The 20,263-nt window shown below is 44.8% G+C and overlaps 1 protein-coding gene across 1 annotated transcript in view; it reads right to left on the minus strand.

Moving 5' to 3' along the window:
• Nucleotides 1–20,263, minus strand: part of LOC126484059 (retinol-binding protein pinta-like) — an 84,747-nt gene that overhangs the window by 47,253 nt on the left and 17,231 nt on the right. The window contains exon 2 of the mRNA XM_050107409.1: nucleotides 5,527–5,687. Coding sequence (XP_049963366.1) covers nucleotides 5,527–5,677 — 151 coding nt within the window. The 5' untranslated portion in view covers nucleotides 5,678–5,687. The remainder of the gene's footprint in view (nucleotides 1–5,526; nucleotides 5,688–20,263) is intronic.

Below are 20,263 nucleotides of genomic sequence, written 5' to 3' on the forward strand. Positions count from 1 at the left end.
CTTCCTGTTCATTTTCTAACTACGCTTCCCTGCTAGCGGCTGCCTCCTGGAGGAACTTCTCGTTATAACTATTTACACAGTGATGTGCTGAGAACAGTTAGTTGATATCATGGAAAACCGCCTAACATTCTGGACTATACTGTAGAGCTGGTGCTGGGAACCTTCCCAAAAGTCAGCTACTCGTGCTTTAGGTACCCAATCTCTCGCAGTCAGCCCAATGGAAGCAGATGACTTACTGCAACAGTTTCATATGACGCATAAGGTGCTTATAAAAACTCTCCTCGAATTAAGATTGGCTTGGTTTATTTGGTGCTACGACAGCTCGAACTTACTTCATCAGTAAGTACAGTCATACTCTCCAAAACACTGTGATGTGCATGGCAGAGGACACTTGGCACGGTACCACATGTCAAGAGATCTCCCTGTTCCAGTTGGGTATGGAGCGTACGAAAACTAACTGTTTCAGTTCCTCTCTCTGCGTCAAATCCTGTGGTTCTGACGGCAGCGATACGTAGCGGCCTGGAGTGTATTCCTGTAGTTACTCCACTAATTATTTTAGGTCATCAGTCTTCTGACTGGTCTGATACGGCCCGCACGAATAGCTCTCCTCTGCCAACCTCTTCATCTTAGAGTAGCAGTTGCAACTTACGTCCCTAATTATTAGCTGGATGTATTTTAGTCTCCATGTTCCGCTACAGTTTTTACCCTCTACAGCTCCCTCTAGTACCATGGAAGTTATTCCCTGATGTCTTAACAGGTGTCCTATCATCCTGTCGCTTCTTCTTGTCGGTGTCTTCCACATGTTCCTTTCCTCACCGATTCCGCGAAGAACTTCCTCATTGCTTACCTTATCAGTCCACCGAATTTTCAAAGTTCTTCTCTAGCACCACATCTCGAGGCTTCGATTGTCTTCTCTTCCGGTTTTTCCACAGTCCATGTTTCACTGCCATACTACGCTGTGCTGCCCTTAATACTGATTCTGGAAATTCTGTAACTATCATCTCTCAGGATACTTTACCCCTGACATTTCAGTTTTATGAGAATTTCCGTGGTGTTCTTCCACGAGTAAAAACTAGCCTGTGACCATTCGCTTTGTCGTTCTTCGCTTACATTCAGTACGTCCTGTTAGTGCCAATTAGCTTAGATAAGCAGTCTCCTCTGTAGAGTGACTGAATTGTCTCATTATCCTTCTGTCGAACTGGAATCTGCCGTCTGGTTTATCTAGTATCGTGCCTACGTGATAATTTAGTTTCATATTTCTACAAAGTTGCTACATCCGGATATTTCTACGCGTTGACTAATTTCAGTTGAGACTCACAGATATAGAAGTCGTAGGATACCATTTTTCTGCAATTTTTATAAAGCACAGTTTCATATTTCTGGATATCTAAAGTGAGTTTGCGCCTCACTGAAATTTTATCAAGTGGTTTTTTCCGGAGCTTCTTTTTCCAAATAGTACTTCATTATAGATAACTGTATAATCTGCAAAAAGGCTGAGGTTAATGCACCAGTGTGCCAAACTTAAGGACAGAAGTAATTTTCACGTTATGTGTCACTTCCAAGCAACATAGCTCGATGAAACTTGGGCCATACATAGAAAGAACTGCTACAACATAGTGCAGACTGTAACGGAAAGAAATACACAATAAGACGAACATAAAAAACACTTTTATTCAAAGATAATAATTACGCTGGAGCCGCCGCGATATACGATAGTCTCCTAGACTTTAGCAAAGGCGGGTCACGGTTCTTAACAGCGTGTGTTATGCAGCGAACAGCAACCCATGCTCTGCAGTGTGTTCACAGGCTGGGCACTGTACGGAGATAGTAAGGAGTTCTTGTGATAAGGCGCTCCATACCTCCATCACACTGGTGGACAACTACTACATGGTCATTGGTGTATGTGGTTCCATACCTCCATCAGGTTGGTGGACAATTACTGCATGGTCATTAGTGCAGGTGGTTTCATACCTCCATCAGAGTGGTGCACAACTACTGCATGGTCATCAGTGCACGTGGTTCTATGCTTCCATCAGGGTGGTGGACAACTGCTGCATGGTCATTGCTGCATGTGGTTCCATACCTCCATCAGGTTGGTGGACAACTACTGCATGGTCATTGGTGCAAGTGGTTCCATATCTCCGTCAGGGTGGTGGACAGTTGCTGTATGGTCATTGGTGCATGTGGTTCCATACCTCCATCACGGTGTAGGACAACTACTGCATGGTCATTGGTGCAGGTGGTTCCATATTTCTTTCAGGGAGGTGGACAATTACTGCATGGTCAATGGTGCAGGTGGAGGTGTTGTAACGCTCCTCCCATGGGTGCTCAGTGTGATTTAAGCTGGGGGATGGACAGGTCAGTCCATTCGCCGAATATCCTCTCCCTCCCGCGCTGTTCGACGTGGTTGCACACTGCTATCCACAAAAAAGAAGTCATTGCCGAATGAACCCCTGAAAACTTGCGTGGGGGAGGGGGGGGGGGGGGGAAAGGAGTACAATCTCACAGTAAATTTGGCCAGTGAGATTACCATGCTCAAAGATGTGGAGATCAATATGTCCATGCACCATTAAGCACTCCCACACCATAATACCTGGACCACCAAAACGATCATGTACTATGATGATTAGTTTTTGTATGTTTGGAGGATGCTGATTCTGCAGCTGTTGTTCAGTTACTGAAAAACCGCTCCAGTTGCTTAATGAGAACTTTATTAAGCCCTCAAGTCCGGTTTCGTCGTTTATCTTAGGCCATTGTAAAAAAAGAAAAACAGAACTCCACCCAAACAGGCCATGAAAGCCGAACGGTACCGACCGGCCGCCGTGTCATCCTCAAACCACAGGCGTCACTGGATGCCGACATGAAGGGGCATGTAGTCAGCACACCGCTCTCCCGGCCGTATGTTTGTTTAAGAGACCGGAGCCGCTACTTCTCAGTTTGCCTGACAGGGGCCTGAGAGCACCCCGCTTGCTAACAGTGCTCGACAACTGCACGGTCACGCATCCGACTGCTGGCCATCATCAAGTGCATATGAAACTTAAGCTGTAGAGACTCAACGTCGGTGATCAGTTGGATATTACAACAGTTTTTCTGCAGGAAATACTTGATTATCGATAACTACATAATCTAGAAAAATATAAAGTTATTATTAACATTGTTTTCCAGGTCGTTATAGTGTTCTGCATACTCCCTATTAAGAAATCGAATTTCTAGTTACACACTTTGTTTGATAACTCATTTCATGAATAAACATTGGCGTGGTACCAAGTCAAATGCTTTTAGTAAGTCAGGAAATGCTGCATCCTTTACCCACGACTTTCAGAACTTCATGTGAGAAAAGCACGAGTTCGATTCCAAATGACTGATGTTTTCGGAATCCATGTGGGTTAGCACTGAGGAGGCCATTCTGTTCGATACACGTCTTTATGTTTGCGCTCAGAATATGTTCTAGTACACTGCAGTAGCTAAATAATACTAATAATAATAACTCAGTGTTGGTCAACGTCCTGGTGCAACTGTTACAGTCCCACACCACTCCGGCTAGTTGTGTTCCCTAACCAACCCTGGCAATCCTAACACTGCTGCGGACCTACGTATCTACACATCACTCGAAGGGCAAAGCTAGGTTGGAGGCAGACGCAAATATTCCATAGTCCGTCCTGTATTCGATCACGCGACCTATTGGTTTCCAGGTACGGGCTTCCTCAATAGGCCCGACTACAATAGCTACACTACTGGCCATTAAAATTCCTACACCACGAAGATGACGTGCTACAGACGAGAAATTTAACCGACTGGAAGAAGATGCTGTGATATGCAAATGATTAGCTTTTTAGAGCATTCACACAAGGTTGGCGCCGGTGGCGACAGCTACAACGGGCTGACATGAGGAAAGTCTCCAACCGATTTCTCATACAAAAACAGCAACTGACCGGCGTTGTCTGTTGAAAGGTTGTTGTGATACCTCGTGTAAGGAGGAGAAATGCGTACCATCACGTTTCCGACTTTGATAACGGTCGGATTGTAGCCTATCGCGATTGTGGTTTATCGTATCGCGACACTGCTGCTCGCGTTGGTCGAGGTCCAATGATTGTTAGCAAAATATGGAATCGGTGGGTTAAGGAGGGTAATACCGAACGCCGTGCTGGATCCCAACGACTTCGTATCACTAGCAGTCGAAATGACAGGCATCTTATCCGCATGGCTGTAGCCACGTCTCGATCCCTGAGTCAACATATGGGGCCGTTTGCAAGACAACAACCATCTGCACGAACAGTTCGACGACGTTTGCAGCAGCATGGACTATCAGCTCGGAGACCATGGCTGCGGTTACCCTTGTCGAAGCATCACAGACAGGAGCGCCTGCGATGGTGTACTCAACGACGAACCTGGGTGCACGAATGGCAAAATGTCATTTTTTCGGATGAATCCAGGTTCTGTTTACAGCATCACGATTGTCGCATCCGTGATTGGCGGCATCGTTGTGAACGCACATTGGAAGCGTATATTCGTCATCGCCATACTGGCGTATCACCCGGATGCTATTGGATGCAATTGGTTACACGTCTCTGTCACCTCTTGTACGCATTGACGGCACTTTGAACATTGGACGTTACATTTCAGATGTGTTACGACCCGTGGCTCTGCCCTTCATTCGATCCCTGTGAAACCCTACATTTCAGCAAGATAATGCACGACCGCATGTTGCAGGTCCTGTACGGGCCTTTCTGGATACAGAAAATGTTCGACTTCTGCCCTGGCCAGCACATTCTCCAGATCTCTCACCAATTGAAAACATCTGGTCAATGGTGGCCGAGCAACTGGCTCGTCACAATACGCCAGTCACTACTCTTGATGAACTGTGGTATCGTGTTGAAGCTGCATGGGCAGCTGTACTTGTGCAGGCCATCCAAGCTCTGTTTGACTCGATGCCCAAGGGTATCAAGGCCGTTATTACGGCCAGAGATGGTTGTTTTGGGTACCGATTTCTCAGGATCTATGCACCCAAATTGCGTGAAAGTGTAATCACATGTCAGATCTAGTGTAATATATTTGTCTAATGAATACCCGTTTGTCACCTGCATTTCTTCTTGGTTTAGCAATTGTAATGGCCAATAGTGTACAATCACAAGATGCTTCATGGTCGAGAATAGAACAGTGACTCGAATACAGAAGAAATTTCCTTTGCTTCATGTCTACTGTCAAAATGTTTTTGTCATCAGACAACCGATTTCGGTCTATAATGACTGTCTTCAGATCTGTTTTATAGAAACACGATTCCAGTATATTAGGACAAGTTTCTCTAAAACAGATCTGAAAATCGTCATTATAGACCGAAACCTGTATGACAAAAAAAATTTGTTGCCATAGACGTGAATTAAAGCAAATTTAATAGCTACATTGCTTAGAAGCGCTACGTCCCAAACTGAAGTGCCGATTAGTAGTTTAAAGAACCAATTCCGGAACTGGAATCTGTTGCTGGGGATCTCAGAAGAGTGAACTAGAATAGTGAGAAAGGTGGCTGACCTATCGCGTCGGGCAGATGCGGTTGCATTCTGAGCCAGTCTCGCAGAGACGCGATGGTCTTCTTGATGTCCTCCTCGTCCGTCCCCAGCTGCTTCCTGATGGTCTCCACCTGCTCAGGCGTCGCAGGGACGAAGTTGTGATCGTGTGTCATTGTTGGTATCCTGTAAGAATAAAGGAAGTGCCAGGATGTCAGCACGCTTATGTACACAGCAACGGTGGCAAATTTCGCGGCTTGTGAAAAATACAATATCTACTCAAAAGTATCCGGACACCCCTTTCTAACACGGAATTGACCAATAGATGTCCCGAGAGAGTGACCGAGTGGTATGAAAGGAGGCGGGGAGTATAGTGTTGTCAGTAAGGAAGCAGCCACACCAGAGTAGGTCGGTCTGAAGAGCTCAGTGACTTCAAACATGGACCACTTACTGGACGTCACCTGAGTAGCAAATCCTTCATGGACATTTCTAAAGCTTTCCAAGTTGACTCTTAGTATGTGACTGTGAAGGGTAAACGCGAAGCAACAACCACAGAAAACCAGGCCAAGGCCGATCTCACGTACATACCAACAGGGAGCGTCGAGCATCGCAGAAGATGGATCTAAAATACGCATTATATCAGCGAAAGGAATCAGTCGCGAGTTCTGGAGTACTACCAGAAGTCCATCTAGTACAGTAATTGTACGTAGGGCGTTAAAAGCAATGAGGTACAATGGTCGAGGAGGTCCTCATGGGCCACACATTTCTGTAGCTCATGCCAAGTGATGCTGAACCAATTTTGAAGAGTGATACTGCTGGACAGCAGATGACTGGAAACGATTGGGTTGGAATGATGAATCACGCTATACCCTGTGGCAAACCTGCGGAAAGAAATTGGATTTGACGAACTCCTGGACAACATTACCTGCCATCGTGTTTAGTAGCAAAAGTGGACAGAGGATGGTGTGTTACGGAAACTGGGTGTTTTCCGTGGTTAGGGTGTGGTCACCTTACCGCGTTTAAGAAAACGCTGATTGCAGAATCTGAACACATGTACAGTATTGAGTACTGCGTACATTAGAGAAACGATTCAGACACGATGTACCCCAGTCAGAAAGCAGCAATTTCCGAGCGGTTCTAGGCGCTACAGTCTGGAACCGCGCGGTCGCTACGGTCGCAGGTTCGAATCCTGCCTCGGGCATAGATGTGTGTGATGTCCTTAGGTTAGTTAGGTTTACGTAGTTCTAAGTTCTAGGGGACTGATGACCTCAGAAGTTAAGTCCCATAGTGCTCAGAGCCATTTTTTGACGCAATATCTTGCGGACAGTAACATGGACTGTCGTGCCCAGAATCCCGAGATGAACCCAACAGAACACATCTGGAATGATTGAGGACGTAGACTTCGCTCTCTATCCCAGCGTCCAACGTCACACCTTCACTGTTTTCGCCTCCCGACGAGTAGTGGCCTGACATTCCTTCAGAGACATTCAGACGTCATATTGAAAGTGTCCCCAGCAAAGTTTAAGTCGTCATAAAGGCAAATGGTGGAAGCATCCCATACTTAAGTCCGCTAATAGCTGCCAGGGCACTTCCGACCAGAAAATATATATTTTGCGGCGGGGACACACAAAACATGTAACTTTTTTGTAAACACATAGATATTCAGCAAACCTAGTGTTTCAGTAACCCTATTCGCTGACTGTTGAGTGTGCAGATTTCAATTTTTTTTCATCCCTACTTTCGAAGGCGTAGATCGATAAGACTTATGGAAGGTTTTTATTTGTAGTTTTTGTCCAGCGCTGCCTACAATAGTGAAAGCAATCGCCAATCATAAAAACTGGTTGGCTTGATTTCATTTGCTTGATTTACCTTAACATGGAACATTCCGTTTTCCGAGTACAAGATGCTCATTAATTTAAATTATTGTTGAAGAAAGTATTAGTTTTTATTAAAAGATTATTTTACTTCTGTCTCATGTAACGATTATTAACTGCCGTAAGTCTCTTGTATTCCGCATGTCTCTACCTCAATCTGGTGTTAGTACTAAACGGAAAATTGCTGCTAAACATCGGAATTTCAAAAGACAGTGCGAATTAAAACATGTCCGCTGCGAAGTAATGAAATAATATTGTTTTTATATTTTTTCGTATAATTTGCTTGTCGTTTTTAGCAGGCGATACAGGTGTTATAATAAATTCCATTAGAGAGAAAGCAACAGAGGAGTTGTTAAATGATATTTTCCAACGAATTATCAAGTGATCCTCTGGGAATGGGCTCTCTCTAAATTTTGAAAAAACCCACTCAATAATATCGTGCGGAATAATTTTCTGAGGTAAATTGCCATTTAGAAAGAAAGCATTGATTACACAAAATCGAGCAGTAAGAATAATACACTCCTGGAAATTGAAATAAGAACACCGTGAATTCATTGTCCCAGGAAGGGGAACATTCCTGGGGTCAGATACATCACATGATCACACTGACAGAACCACAGGCAGCACATAGACACAGGCAACAGAGCATGCACAATGTCGGCACTAGTACAGTGTATATCCACCTTTCGCAGCAATGCAGGCTGCTATTCTCCCATGGAGACGATCGTAGAGATGCTGGATGTAGTCCTGTGGAACGGCTTGCCATGCCATTTCCACCTGGCGCCTCAGTTGGACCAGCATTCGTGCTGGACGTGCAGACCGCGTGAGACGACGCTTCATCCAGTCCCAAACATGCTCAGTGGGGGACAGATCCGGAGATCTTGCTGGCCAGGGTAATTGACTTACACCTTCTAGAGCACGTTGGGTGGCACGGGATACATGCGGACGTGCATTGTCCTGTTGGAACAGCAAGTTCCCTTGCCGGTCTAGGAATGGTAGAACGATGGGTTCGATGACGGTTTGGATGTACCGTGCACTACTCAGTGTCCCCTAGACGATCACCAGTGGTGTACGGCCAGTGTAGGAGATCGCTCCCCACACCATGATGCCGGGTGTTGGCCCTGTGTGCCTCGGTCGTATGCAGTCCTGATTGTGGCGCTCACCTGCACGGCGCCAAACACGCATACGACCATCATTGGCACCAAGGCAGAAGCGACTCTCATCGCTGAAGACAACACGTCTCCATTCGTCCCTCCATTCACGCCTGTCGCGACACCACTGGAGGCGGGCTGCACGATGTTGGGGCGTGAGTGGAAGACGGCCTAACGGTGTGCGGGACCGTAGCTCAGCTTCATGGAGACGGTTGCGAATGGTCCTCGCCGATACCCCAGGAGCAACAGTGTCCCTAATTTGCTGGGAAGTGGCGGTGCGGTCACCTACGGCACTGCGTAGGATCCTACGGTCTTGGCGTGCATCCGTGCGTCGCTCCGGTCCGGTCCCAGGTCGACGGGCACGTGCACCTTCCGCCGACCACTGGCGACAACATCGATGTACTGTGGAGACCTCACGCCCCACGTGTTGAGCAATTCGGCGGTACGTCCACCCGGCCTCCCGCATGCCCACTATACGCCCTCGCTCAAAGTCCGTCAACTGCACATACGGTTCACGTCCACGCTGTCGCGGCATGCTACCAGTGTTAAAGACTGCGATGGAGTTCCGTATGCCACGGCAAACTGGCTGACACTGACGGCGGCGGTGCACAAATGCTGCGCAGCTAGCGCCATTCGACGGCCAACACCGCGGTTCCTGGTGTGTCCGCTGTGCCGTGCATGTGATCATTGCTTGTAAAGCCCTCTCGCAGTGTCCGGAGCAAGTATGGTGGGTCTGACACACCGGTGTCAATGTGTTCTTTTTTCCATTTCCAGGAGTGTATGTGGTGTACACCCACGGACGTTATGTAAGTAGTTCTTCAAGGAGCTAGGCATTTGAACTGCGCTGTCACGTTACATGTATCCGCTAATTAAATTCGTTGTAAATAATCCATTACATCTTGAGAAGAACAGTGATGTTCATACTCAGAATACTAGAGGCAAAAATGACGTATATTATCTATTGCTTAAGTTGTCAGCGACTGCTCGGAAAGACTATATGTCGCAACTATAACTTTAGGGGTTGCCCAATGACATAAAATGTCTAACAGGAAATGAAGTAAGTTTTAAATCTAATTTAAAATCATTTCTCCTGGATAGCTCTTACTCCATTGACGAATTTCTACTCAGAAACCGGTAGCCACTGTGGTTGCATCAGTAGGACTAAAAATCATTGTTAACATTAATCATGTATACGTATCCTGTAAACTGAATCGTTACACATTACTTCAACAAAAGAATCGTTCAGATAACCAATGGAACACGCAAGTACTAACTACCTAACTAACCAATGACATTGTGGGAGCAGTTGTGGTGGTGATTTTAAAAGAAGTTGTAATATGGGCATCAACAAAAGTCAAACAACGATAACGAACAGTGGTCGAGTTAAATCAGGGAGAGCTAAATAAATTAGATTAGGAAGTGAGAGACTAAAAGCAGTAGACGGGTCTTACTTAAATTTGTTAATGTCCAATATGAGTCTGTAAGGAAGTATTTCAAGCAGATATTTATTTGCATGGAATCTTGTAGGGAAGTCAAATGTAGACAGTAGGGATTAAAGACAAAAACAAAATTCTTGCCACTGAAGTGTATTGTTACAGAATAATGCTGAAGAGTAGATGGGTAGAAAGAATGACTGATAAGGAGGTACCGAATCGAATAGGGGAAAAAGGAAATTTATGGTACAACTCGACTCAAAGGAAGGGTCTGTTGGACACGCTCTGAGATATGAAGGAATCGTTAACTTGGTAAGGGAGCGAAGCGCAACGAGTAAAAACTGTAGAAGAAGTCTTGACTGTAATAATTACAGTCAAACCAGTAACTCTCCGCACACACGGGTCTCTAAAGAATCAAACTCCCATGCATAAAACAGCTTCAGTCTGGATGAGTACAGTGTGGTTAATTTGCGCGCCACCTTAAGAAAAGCTAGTTTTTCACGCATCACAGTGTTTCGACATATCTTGTGGACTATGAGTCGTACAATGATATAATTTTACAAAAAAAATGGTTCAAATGGCTCTGAGCACTATGGGACTCAACTGCTGTGGTCATAAGTCCCCTAGAACTTAGAACTACTTAAACCTAACTAACCTAAGGACAGCACACAACACCCAGCCATCACGAGGCAGAGAAAATCCCTGACCCCGCCGGGAATCGAACCCGGGAACCCGGGCGTGGGAAGCGAGAACGCTACCGCACGGCCACGAGATGCGGGCTATAATTTTACAGATACATTTAGTGGTATATGTAGAGAGTGTCTGCAAAATGTGTTGAGAATAGTCAGTAGTAAAGAAGTAATAAATTAAAACGCCAAACCTGATGCTAAAGTTTCACTGCGTGAACAGCGAAACAGTAGTATGATAGAGACAGTTTCACTTTCATTGTTTTATCGGTGAGGGTGGCGGGAGGGTGGGAAGGGTGTGTTATGTCAGCGACAAAAATTCTGGAAAAGGTTTGAACCTACGTGTGAGGTTTGTCGGAAGTTACTAAGTGCTGTCATTATGAAATAATGTACGAGGGGCATTCAATAAGTAATACAACACGTTTTGTTTCGACGAATTTTCTTTGAGGAAATTCATAATTTATTGTGGAACCTCGCGTAATATTGCTGCTTCAGCCGCTATAGTTTCATGGTGTTCCGACAGGTGGCGGTGCTGTACGTAGCATTCAAAATAGCAGGGGCGCTCCAAGCAGCGAGTTGTCATTGAGTTTGTTTTGGCGGAAAACCAGGGCATCGCAAATATTCATAGAGTGGGGAATAATAATATTGTGTAATAGGATCATAAATAAAACCAACCTGCTTTAAGAAAAGTAGTGCGTTACGTAATTATTAAACACCCCTCGTGTGATTATAGTCTGGGTAATTTGCACACCATGAGTTACGCTGCCTACATATTCACAGTTTCTAACTTCCATACTTGACTTATTGTTTTAAACCTTTAACAAAAGATTATTCCTCTTAATGAGTAGATTATAACCGCTTTTTAATTGTTTTTTAATTTGATCGGTTATTTTTGTTTCTGAAGGCCGTCAGATAGGCTACCTGCATCTGGGACCATGTGACAGTTTAAGCCATTTCGTGATACAGATCGGTGCGTAGGCTGCAGCAGTGAGACAGAGATAAACAGGCTTGCACAGAATAGGCTAGCATGGGGAGTTGCAGGAAACTACTCTTAGAACTGGAATGAAATGTGCGTGTGGTATTACGGCCGGAAGACCGCATTCTGGATGATTCGGCAGCCTGGTGAAGGTCTTTTTATTTTACGCTATTACTGCGAATTGCGCGTCAATGATCATGATGAAGTGGTAATGAGGACACACGCAAACTCAGTTCCGAACTGGGAAGATCCCCTACCCGGTCGGTGATCGAACACGCGGCCGCATGATCGAGAATCTGCAACGCTAACCAAAAGGCCACGAGCCGCTGTCCCTTGGAATGAAGATCATAACAACAACGCTCATGTGTTACTTTAAGTGAAGTACAGAGTTGTTCACTGTCTGTTTTCCATAAAATCCGACTACTACTTCCACTTCTGAGGAATATCTCTTCTCTTTCAGGTGTATTTTATTCCGGACTGGGAGCAGGACAGGTAGGCCAGTGGAGAACACGAAAAACCAGTTTCTGGAGGCACAGCCGCGGCCCAGACAGTCACGTGGGGTGTGACTAAATGCGGAGTGACTCATTCACCGCTCCGCATTGTCTGCCCCCGTTGTGTCTCAGAAAGGCTCCCTTCAGTTGATAAACACAGCCAGATACGGATTTTGTTCAGTTTTCCAAGATCGAAGAACATGCTTAGGTGTAACAAACGATCATCTAATACCACGTAATTCTCCATCGTTTCCGAGAAATCGCTGTTTATATTACTTCAGACCTACTGAATATCGCAAGAGAGCGCCGGCAGTCGAGCAGCGGCTGAGACGGTGGACTAGTAGTCTCCTCGTACTGGTTTCAAGTCACGTCATTTTCTGTTCTTTTCTAAACATTTATCTATGGATGCATTCAGGAGCGTATGGCAGCGAAGTCAGAGTGGGCTGCAGGTGCTATGAATAACATCAGCGATATCGCGCTTAATTGTATTTATAAACAAATGTTTATTGCATCACGTTTCCTTATTATACCTGTGGTGTCACCGCCAGACACCACACTTGCTAGGTGGTAGCCTTTAAATCGGCCGCGGTCCGCTGGTATACGTCGGACCCGCGTGTCGCCACTATCAGTGATTGCAGACCGAGCGCCGCCACACGGCAGGTCTAGAGAGACGTCCTAGCACTCGCCCCAGTTGTACAGCCGACTTTGCTAGCGATGGTTCACTGACAAATTACGCTCTCATTTGCCGAGACGATATTTAGCATAGCCTTCAGCTACGTCATTTGCTACGACCCTGCAAGGCGCCATTATCATTTGCTATTTATCTTGTGATGCATGTAACGGCAAGACCGACGTTCACCATTTATGGATTAAAGTTAAGTATTCCAGAAGCTACGTACCTATTTTGCTAGTCTCAAGACATTGTCCAGTTCCAGACCTCACGCCAGCCTGCGTGAGCTTAAACGAGTGCCCTTCGGCCTCCCGTCCTAGTGGATTGGCTGTCTTGCCAGTCCACAAAAATACCTCTATTATATCTCGTCCTGAACGCCGTTGGAGGGATAAAAGTGAGCAAGACTCGAACGCAGTGCGGGCAGTCTTTTGGTCTGCCGCTTAATCCTGCCGTGCAAACACCTCAGCTTGACGGATGGCGCTCTCGTACGGTCTTCAACAGTTTCGTAGAATTTTGAACCTTGATTTCTCGAAGAGCAAGTACTAGAACAGCTTTCGTTACTACACGGTACGTGCTGTTACGTGAGACAGGTGAGCAAAACCGATGAGCCATTAGTTGTCTGATTCCTTTATGGGACTTCGGCTGATCGTAACTTATTTTGGGCGGACGTTTACGAGTACCGCATGTTTGTTTCCTGGACTCTGGACAGCACATTCCGACTATTTCCACCTTTTATGTTGTCGACATAACATAACTGATCATCCATGTTACACACGGTGTAAAAAGCTACATATACAGTGTTTTAGAGTGTTTAGAGGAGATAAAAAGAAGCACGTCACAACACTTGCCCATCGAAAATGTTGAGATAAACAGCTGGGTTCATGTGCACAGTAACCTGAGTGGATATTTCTAACTCACTGGACGAAGAACGCCCCAAAATAACACAGAACTGTTTACGGCCTGAATTATGCCCTCCGCACTCTGCAGGTTAAACGCGTTATTGGGACGTCGATGCAGTCGATACCTTGCATCAATTGAAAAGGGGCAAAATCGTGACTCTTAGTACAACACAACACGCACCGAATCAACTGCTGTCAATTTTATGAGTCGTTTCGCCCAGTGAAGACGGGCAGCTTCATGTGCCGTTGTGAGAAATGGCCTTTAGCCAGGTAGCAGTCTGTAAGTGTCCATTGCACTTTCGCTCGGGAACCTGTTGACATCGACTCGCATACAGAGACAGAAGTAAGTAATTTCTGGTGGGACGGAAATCGATCGTGATTACAAGATGCGATACTCGCCTCCAGTCGCTGCCATGATCTTTCAGCGACCACTGTTCTTATGGTGTCACATGTCTTAGCATGATACATTATACGTCAAAGACGTGTTGGACATTGATATACCAATAATTTGGGCAACTTGATTTATGATTTGGTCATGGCAACGACCGAACAGGGTAGGTCCTTCCTGTCATGCTGTCACGTCCCACGTCGACTGATAATAGAGCGCTGATTGCGTAACAGCTGTGTGACACATTAACATCATTTCACCTCCATGAATTGTGTCAGCGTGTGTGGGTCACGTGATTTCCTGGTACCTGTTCTATACCACCTACAGCGCTCCAGACGGGGCGGTGTTCTCTTTTACGAGACTTACTTAAATTTTGTTTGGTGAGTATATGTAGTTATAGTTAGATAGGGTAATTCCCTGAAGATGTTACAAGCTATCACGAATAATGGGAAAGGGTAAATGTATCCATTTTGGATAAGGACCCTGGTCCAGAAAGGACTGAATCAAAGGTTGTATGTGAAAATCGTTCTGATATCTCTGTATCGGTTTCGTTGTTCCTCAGTCTGTAGGGTAGGTAACTTTGAGGAGGTAGTATGGGCCAAAATGAAAAAAAGTCTAGTAAATATAGGCTGTTAAAATGCATACCTGTAGAGGTGTACGCCCTTGCTCATCCTCGCTACTGTGAAAAACATTTTTCTACTGAAAAATGCCTTCTGTTCTTAGGGTATACGTTTTAGAGCTTGACAGTTTTTTCGTGGATACTACCTCCTCAAAATATATGGAAACCAAAGAGCTGGCAACAGTAGTTGAGTTTTACTATTTGGGTAGCAAAATAACTGATGATGACGGAAACAGAGAGAGCATTTAATGTAGACTGTCAATGACAAGAAAAGGTTGTCTGAAGTAGATAAATTTTTTAACGTCGAATATAGATTTATGTGGTAGGAACCCTTTTCTGAAAGTATTTTTCTGGATTGTAACCATGTTTGGAAGCAATACATGTACGATTAACAGTTTAGGAGGGAATAGAATAGCGGCTTTTGAAATGCTGAAGACTAGATGGGTAGATCGCGTAAATGAATAGAATTGAAAAGACAAGAAATTTGTGGCACAACACAACTTGAGTAAATGAAGGGATCGGTTGAGGGCACACATTCTGAGGCATCAACAGATCACCATTATAGTAGGGGAGGAAAGTGTGTGTGTCTGTGTGTGTGTGGGGGGGGGGGGGGAGGGAGTGGGTAGAGCAGCGGGGGTGAAAATTGTAGAGGGAAGTATATTAATTTAGAATCGTACGACGGGCAGAGATGATGGACTACCGCAGTCATCATGCCTATTATCTATGGCAATGTTGTATACAAATTATAACAACTGAAATGGTGGCCTAAGATATGTCTGGCTTGGTATCAGAATGTAACACGAGCAGGAGCGGCCGCGCCGTCCCTGAGTGGAGCGAGAGGGGTTGCAGCGCGGCCTGCTCCACTTGTTTCGGGCGCAGCGCGGGTCCTGCGCTGTGAATCAAGGACGGATCGAATTCGCGTGGCGTTATTCAACCTTAACCTGATATACCGGGCACCACGACTGTAGTCTGAAACGGTTTCCAATACTCGCCTTGACAGAAGCCAAGTTATACCATCACCTCCGCCACTCTTTTTTCTGAAAGCAGGTTTGTTTTATACTGGGCTCCAATACATCACATTGACATTGTCCACCACTATTTTGGCTATAAAACCCAGTTTTTCAATATAACCTCATTTCAGTGAGATAGCGTTACGCCACCTTACTGGTAGGGCCTCCATGCCAGCGTTTAACCACTCTTCTCGTCGACGGCGGATCAAACGTCTTGCTACATCAACAACCCGCCAATCATCCACCTACCCCTTCCCGTAGAGTCCATCCTTCATTGAGCGAAGGAGATGGTAGTCCGAAGATGCGAGATCAGGGTTGTAGAGTGGACGAGTACGAACAGTCCAACGAAGTTTTCGTCAGCTCCTACCTCGTGCGCAGACTTGTGTGAGGGCTTGCATTGTCATGGAAAAGGAGAAGCACGTGTACATTATACTGTGGCGACGAACAAGCCGAGGTCGTTTCTTCAGTCTCCTAAAGGTAACACAAGACTCTTCAGGGTTGATCGCTGCACCATGCGGAAGGACGTCGAACATAATAACTCCTTCAGAGTCTGAGGGTGCGGGTTTGAACTTTTCGTTTGGAGGAGAGGGTACGACGCCTCTGCATGAATTGCCAATTTATTTCCAGTTTGTAGAGATGAACACATGCTCCATCGCCTGTGACCACGTCGACAAAAATCGTCGCGATGAGCCTCGTAGCGCGCAAGCAATTCCGCACAGATGGTCCTTCTTTGCTCTTTATGGTCTTCTGTTAGGCGGCAAGGCTCCCGGCGGGCACACACCTTAGAGTACCCTAATTTGTGGACGAGTGTGTTGGCACTACCAGCAGATTCCTCCAGCTGAGCAGGGAGGTGCTTGATTGTGATTCGTCCGACATCTGTAATGAGAGTGTCCGCACGTTCCACCATTGCAGGAGTCGCAGCTCTGTGCGGCGGGCCGGCACGCGGGAGGTCGACCTCGTTGCGATGCTAACAGACACCTCATCCAACGACTCGCCGTACTTTTGTTTAATGGCAGGATACCGTAGGCATTCTGAAAAAGCCTATGATTATCTGCGATGGATGAATATTTGCGATGCTCTGCTTTTCCGCCAAAGGAAACCAAATGAGGACCCTCTGCTTGCAACGTACATCCGTTACAGACTCCATTTTGAATGCCATATCTAGCGCCGTCACCAATGGGAACTTTTTGAAAGTACATAGTCTGAAGCGGGAATATCCGACGACGTCTCACAACAAATTCCGAATTTTTTTTTATCGAATTTTCTGAGAAAGAGCGATGTCGCATTACTTTTTGAACGCCTCTCCTACTAATACTCAGAAAAAAATCTTAGAAGATTATCAAAAAATAGTTCATTCCGCTTTCGTCCCTCAGGGCAACTGATGACAGAAAGACATCCGGCTTAAATTAAAATAATTCATAACACAACAATGAAAACACATTTTTGATGGAAATTTCTTATTCTTGTAGTTTTTAGTGTTCTTAATTCCAATATGAGCATAAATACAATTGCTTATAATATAAAATAAACATTTTAAGACATATGGCGCAGATTCCTCTATGTATCCTACAATGTTGCATATAATTACTATTGCTGTCTCCACAAATTAAGTTGGGCGTAATGAAACAACTTGTAAGGCCTCAAGCAAAGATACAGAACATTTCAATGATCTCTGTGAGAAAGTTCCTAATCTACCAGAATCAAAATTGAAAAAAGACATGTTTGTTGGATTAGACATTACAAAAATGATATTGGATTCCAACTTTGAATCAAACAGAACTGTCAGTAAAGGAAGGACTTAGGTATAATTCCAAAAGGTTATTACTAAGTTCTCAGGACGCACATACTTTTCCATTGTAGCAAAGATGTTAGTAAAATTCAAAAAGTTAGGTACATTTCTCCTTTTGTGGTTTATAACACATTTTCTTCGACCAACTTAAACAATAGAAGCTAAACGACCTAGTTTTCCCAGGGCACTGTTGGGTAAATTCTACAAACATGTGTTCAAAGTAGATGGAGTGACCATCATGGTGCCATTATCGTAAATCTGGCGTATGGGTCGTGAGAGTAAGTTAACAGAAATTAGAGCACGTACAGAGGTACATACACCGTCGATTTCCTTCGTTCAGTATGCGAAAAGAATAGGACAGATAAGGGTCACCTATCGATTATATTCAATAATATGGATATGATTACACGCTCACCGATACAACGCGTAACAGCTTGCAGAACCTATAAATATATTAAAACACAAAGAATTACAGACACTGACTGCGAGCAAGCATTAACTGAAATCAATGAGAAAGTAAGCCGAACTTGGATTCGAGCCCAAGACTTCTTCTTGCTAGGTAGACGCTCTGACCACTGAGCCGCTAAGACACAGTGGTCATTGCAGTTGCACGGCCTCCCGTCAGACCCAAATTCTCAACTTATCCACACAATACTAATGTAGTGCCCATTGCCCATTATTCTCATTAGTCGCGGCATTTCGCCGATTCCCGAACGAGTTGTAGCATGGTGCGCATGTCTGAAAGAACATATATAGAGGGCTATTACAAATGATTGAAGCGATTTCATAAGTTCACTGTAGCTCCATTCATTGACATATGGTCACGACACACTACAGATACGTAGAAAAACTCATAAAGTTTTGTTCGGCTGAAGCCGCACTTCAGGTTTCTGCCGCCAGAGCGCAGTGAGACAAAATGCCGACAGGAGCAGAGAAAGCGTATGTCGTGCTTGAAATGCACTCACATCAGTCAGTCATAACAGTGCAACGACACTTCAGGACGAAGTTCAACAAAGATCCACCAACTGCTAACTCCATTCGGCCATGGTACGCGAAGTTTAAAGCTTCTGGATGCCTCTGTAAGGGGAAATCAACGGGTCGGCCTGCAGTGAGCGAAGAAACGGTTAAACGCGTGCGGGCAAGTTTCACGCGTAGCCCGCGGGAGTCGACGAATAAAGCAAGCAGGGAGCTAAACGTACCACAGCCGACGGTTTGGAAAATCTTACGGAAAAGGCTAAAGCAGAAGCCTTACCGATTACAATTGCTACAAGCCCTGACACCCGATGACAAAGTCAAACGCTTCGAATTTTCGGCGCGGTTGCAACAGCTCATGGAAGAGGATGCGTTCAGTGCGAAACTTGTTTTCAGTGATGAAGCAACATTTTTTCTTAATGGTGAAGTGAACAGACACAATGTGCGAATCTGGGCGGTAGAGAATCCTCACGCATTCGTGCAGCAAATTCGCAATTCACCAAAAGTTAACGTGTTTTGTGCAATCTCACGGTTTAAAGTTTACGGCCCCTTTTTCTTCTGCGAAAAAAACGTTACAGGACACGTGTATCTGGACATGCTGGAATATTGGCTCATGCCACAACTGGAGACCGACAGCGCCGACTTCATCTTTCAACAGGATGGTGCTCCACCGCACTTCCATCATGATGTTCGGCATTTCTTAAACAGGAGATTGGAAAACCGATGGATCGGTCGTGGTGGAGATCATGATCAGCAATTCATGTCATGGCCTCCACGCTCTCCCGACTTAACCCCATGCGATTTCTTTCTGTGGGGTTATGTGAAAGATTCAGTGTTTAAACCTCCTCTACCAAGAAACATGCCAGAACTGCGAGCTCGCATCAACGATGCTTTCAAACTCATTGATGGGGACATGCTGCGCCGAGTGTGGGAGGAACTTGATTATCGGCTTGATGTCTGCCGAATCACTAAAGGGGCACATATCGAACATTTTTGAATGCCTAAAAAAACTTTTTGAGTTTTTGTATGTGTGTGCAAAGCATTGTGAAAATATCTCAAATAATAAAGTTATTGTAGAGCTGTGAAATCGCTTCAATCATTTGTGATAACCCTGTATATATATATATATATATATATATATATATATATATATATATATATATATATATGTGTGTGTGTGTGTGTGTGTGTGGGTGTGTGTGTGTGTTTTATAAATATACACAGGGTATAACAGCTATAAGTGCAGATACTTTTATTGGTCACTTCGAACAGTGTGCTGTACATAACAACAGTATTTACCTAATTTTCAAACTACTAATTATAGCTATTATTAGTAATATGCTTTTAGGTTTTTTAACATCTCCAAGTACATATGGCAAGAGCAAGCTATTAATGCTTAATTTACCTTGGGCAGCAGGTCAGGTTTAAAGTGTTGACACGTGGGCGATCAGTTACTAAATTATGTGACATGTTTGCGAAAAGACTATTAGATACTACCACCATACTGACGTGTGTACACATTAAAGACACCACATGCAAAAATATCTCCACTTGTACCCGTTACAATCTGTATATAGGCTGACAAAAGAAACTGAAGCACCCAGAAATGGAGGAGAAACGAAATAAAACTTCATGAGTTGATAAGTCGTTACCAAATCGACTCAGATTTGCGAAGAAGTTGGCAGTACAAGCCCTCTTATCAGTATGGCACTGCACCACCTCTGGCTTGGATACATGCACTGATTGGGTTGCTAAGATTATCATGAAGCAGTAGTTTTCTCTTCTGAAAGAAGTTAGCCCACAA

Source organism: Schistocerca serialis, chromosome 6 (genome assembly GCF_023864345.2).
Source record: "Schistocerca serialis cubense isolate TAMUIC-IGC-003099 chromosome 6, iqSchSeri2.2, whole genome shotgun sequence".
NCBI classification, from domain to species: domain Eukaryota; kingdom Metazoa; phylum Arthropoda; class Insecta; order Orthoptera; family Acrididae; genus Schistocerca; species Schistocerca serialis.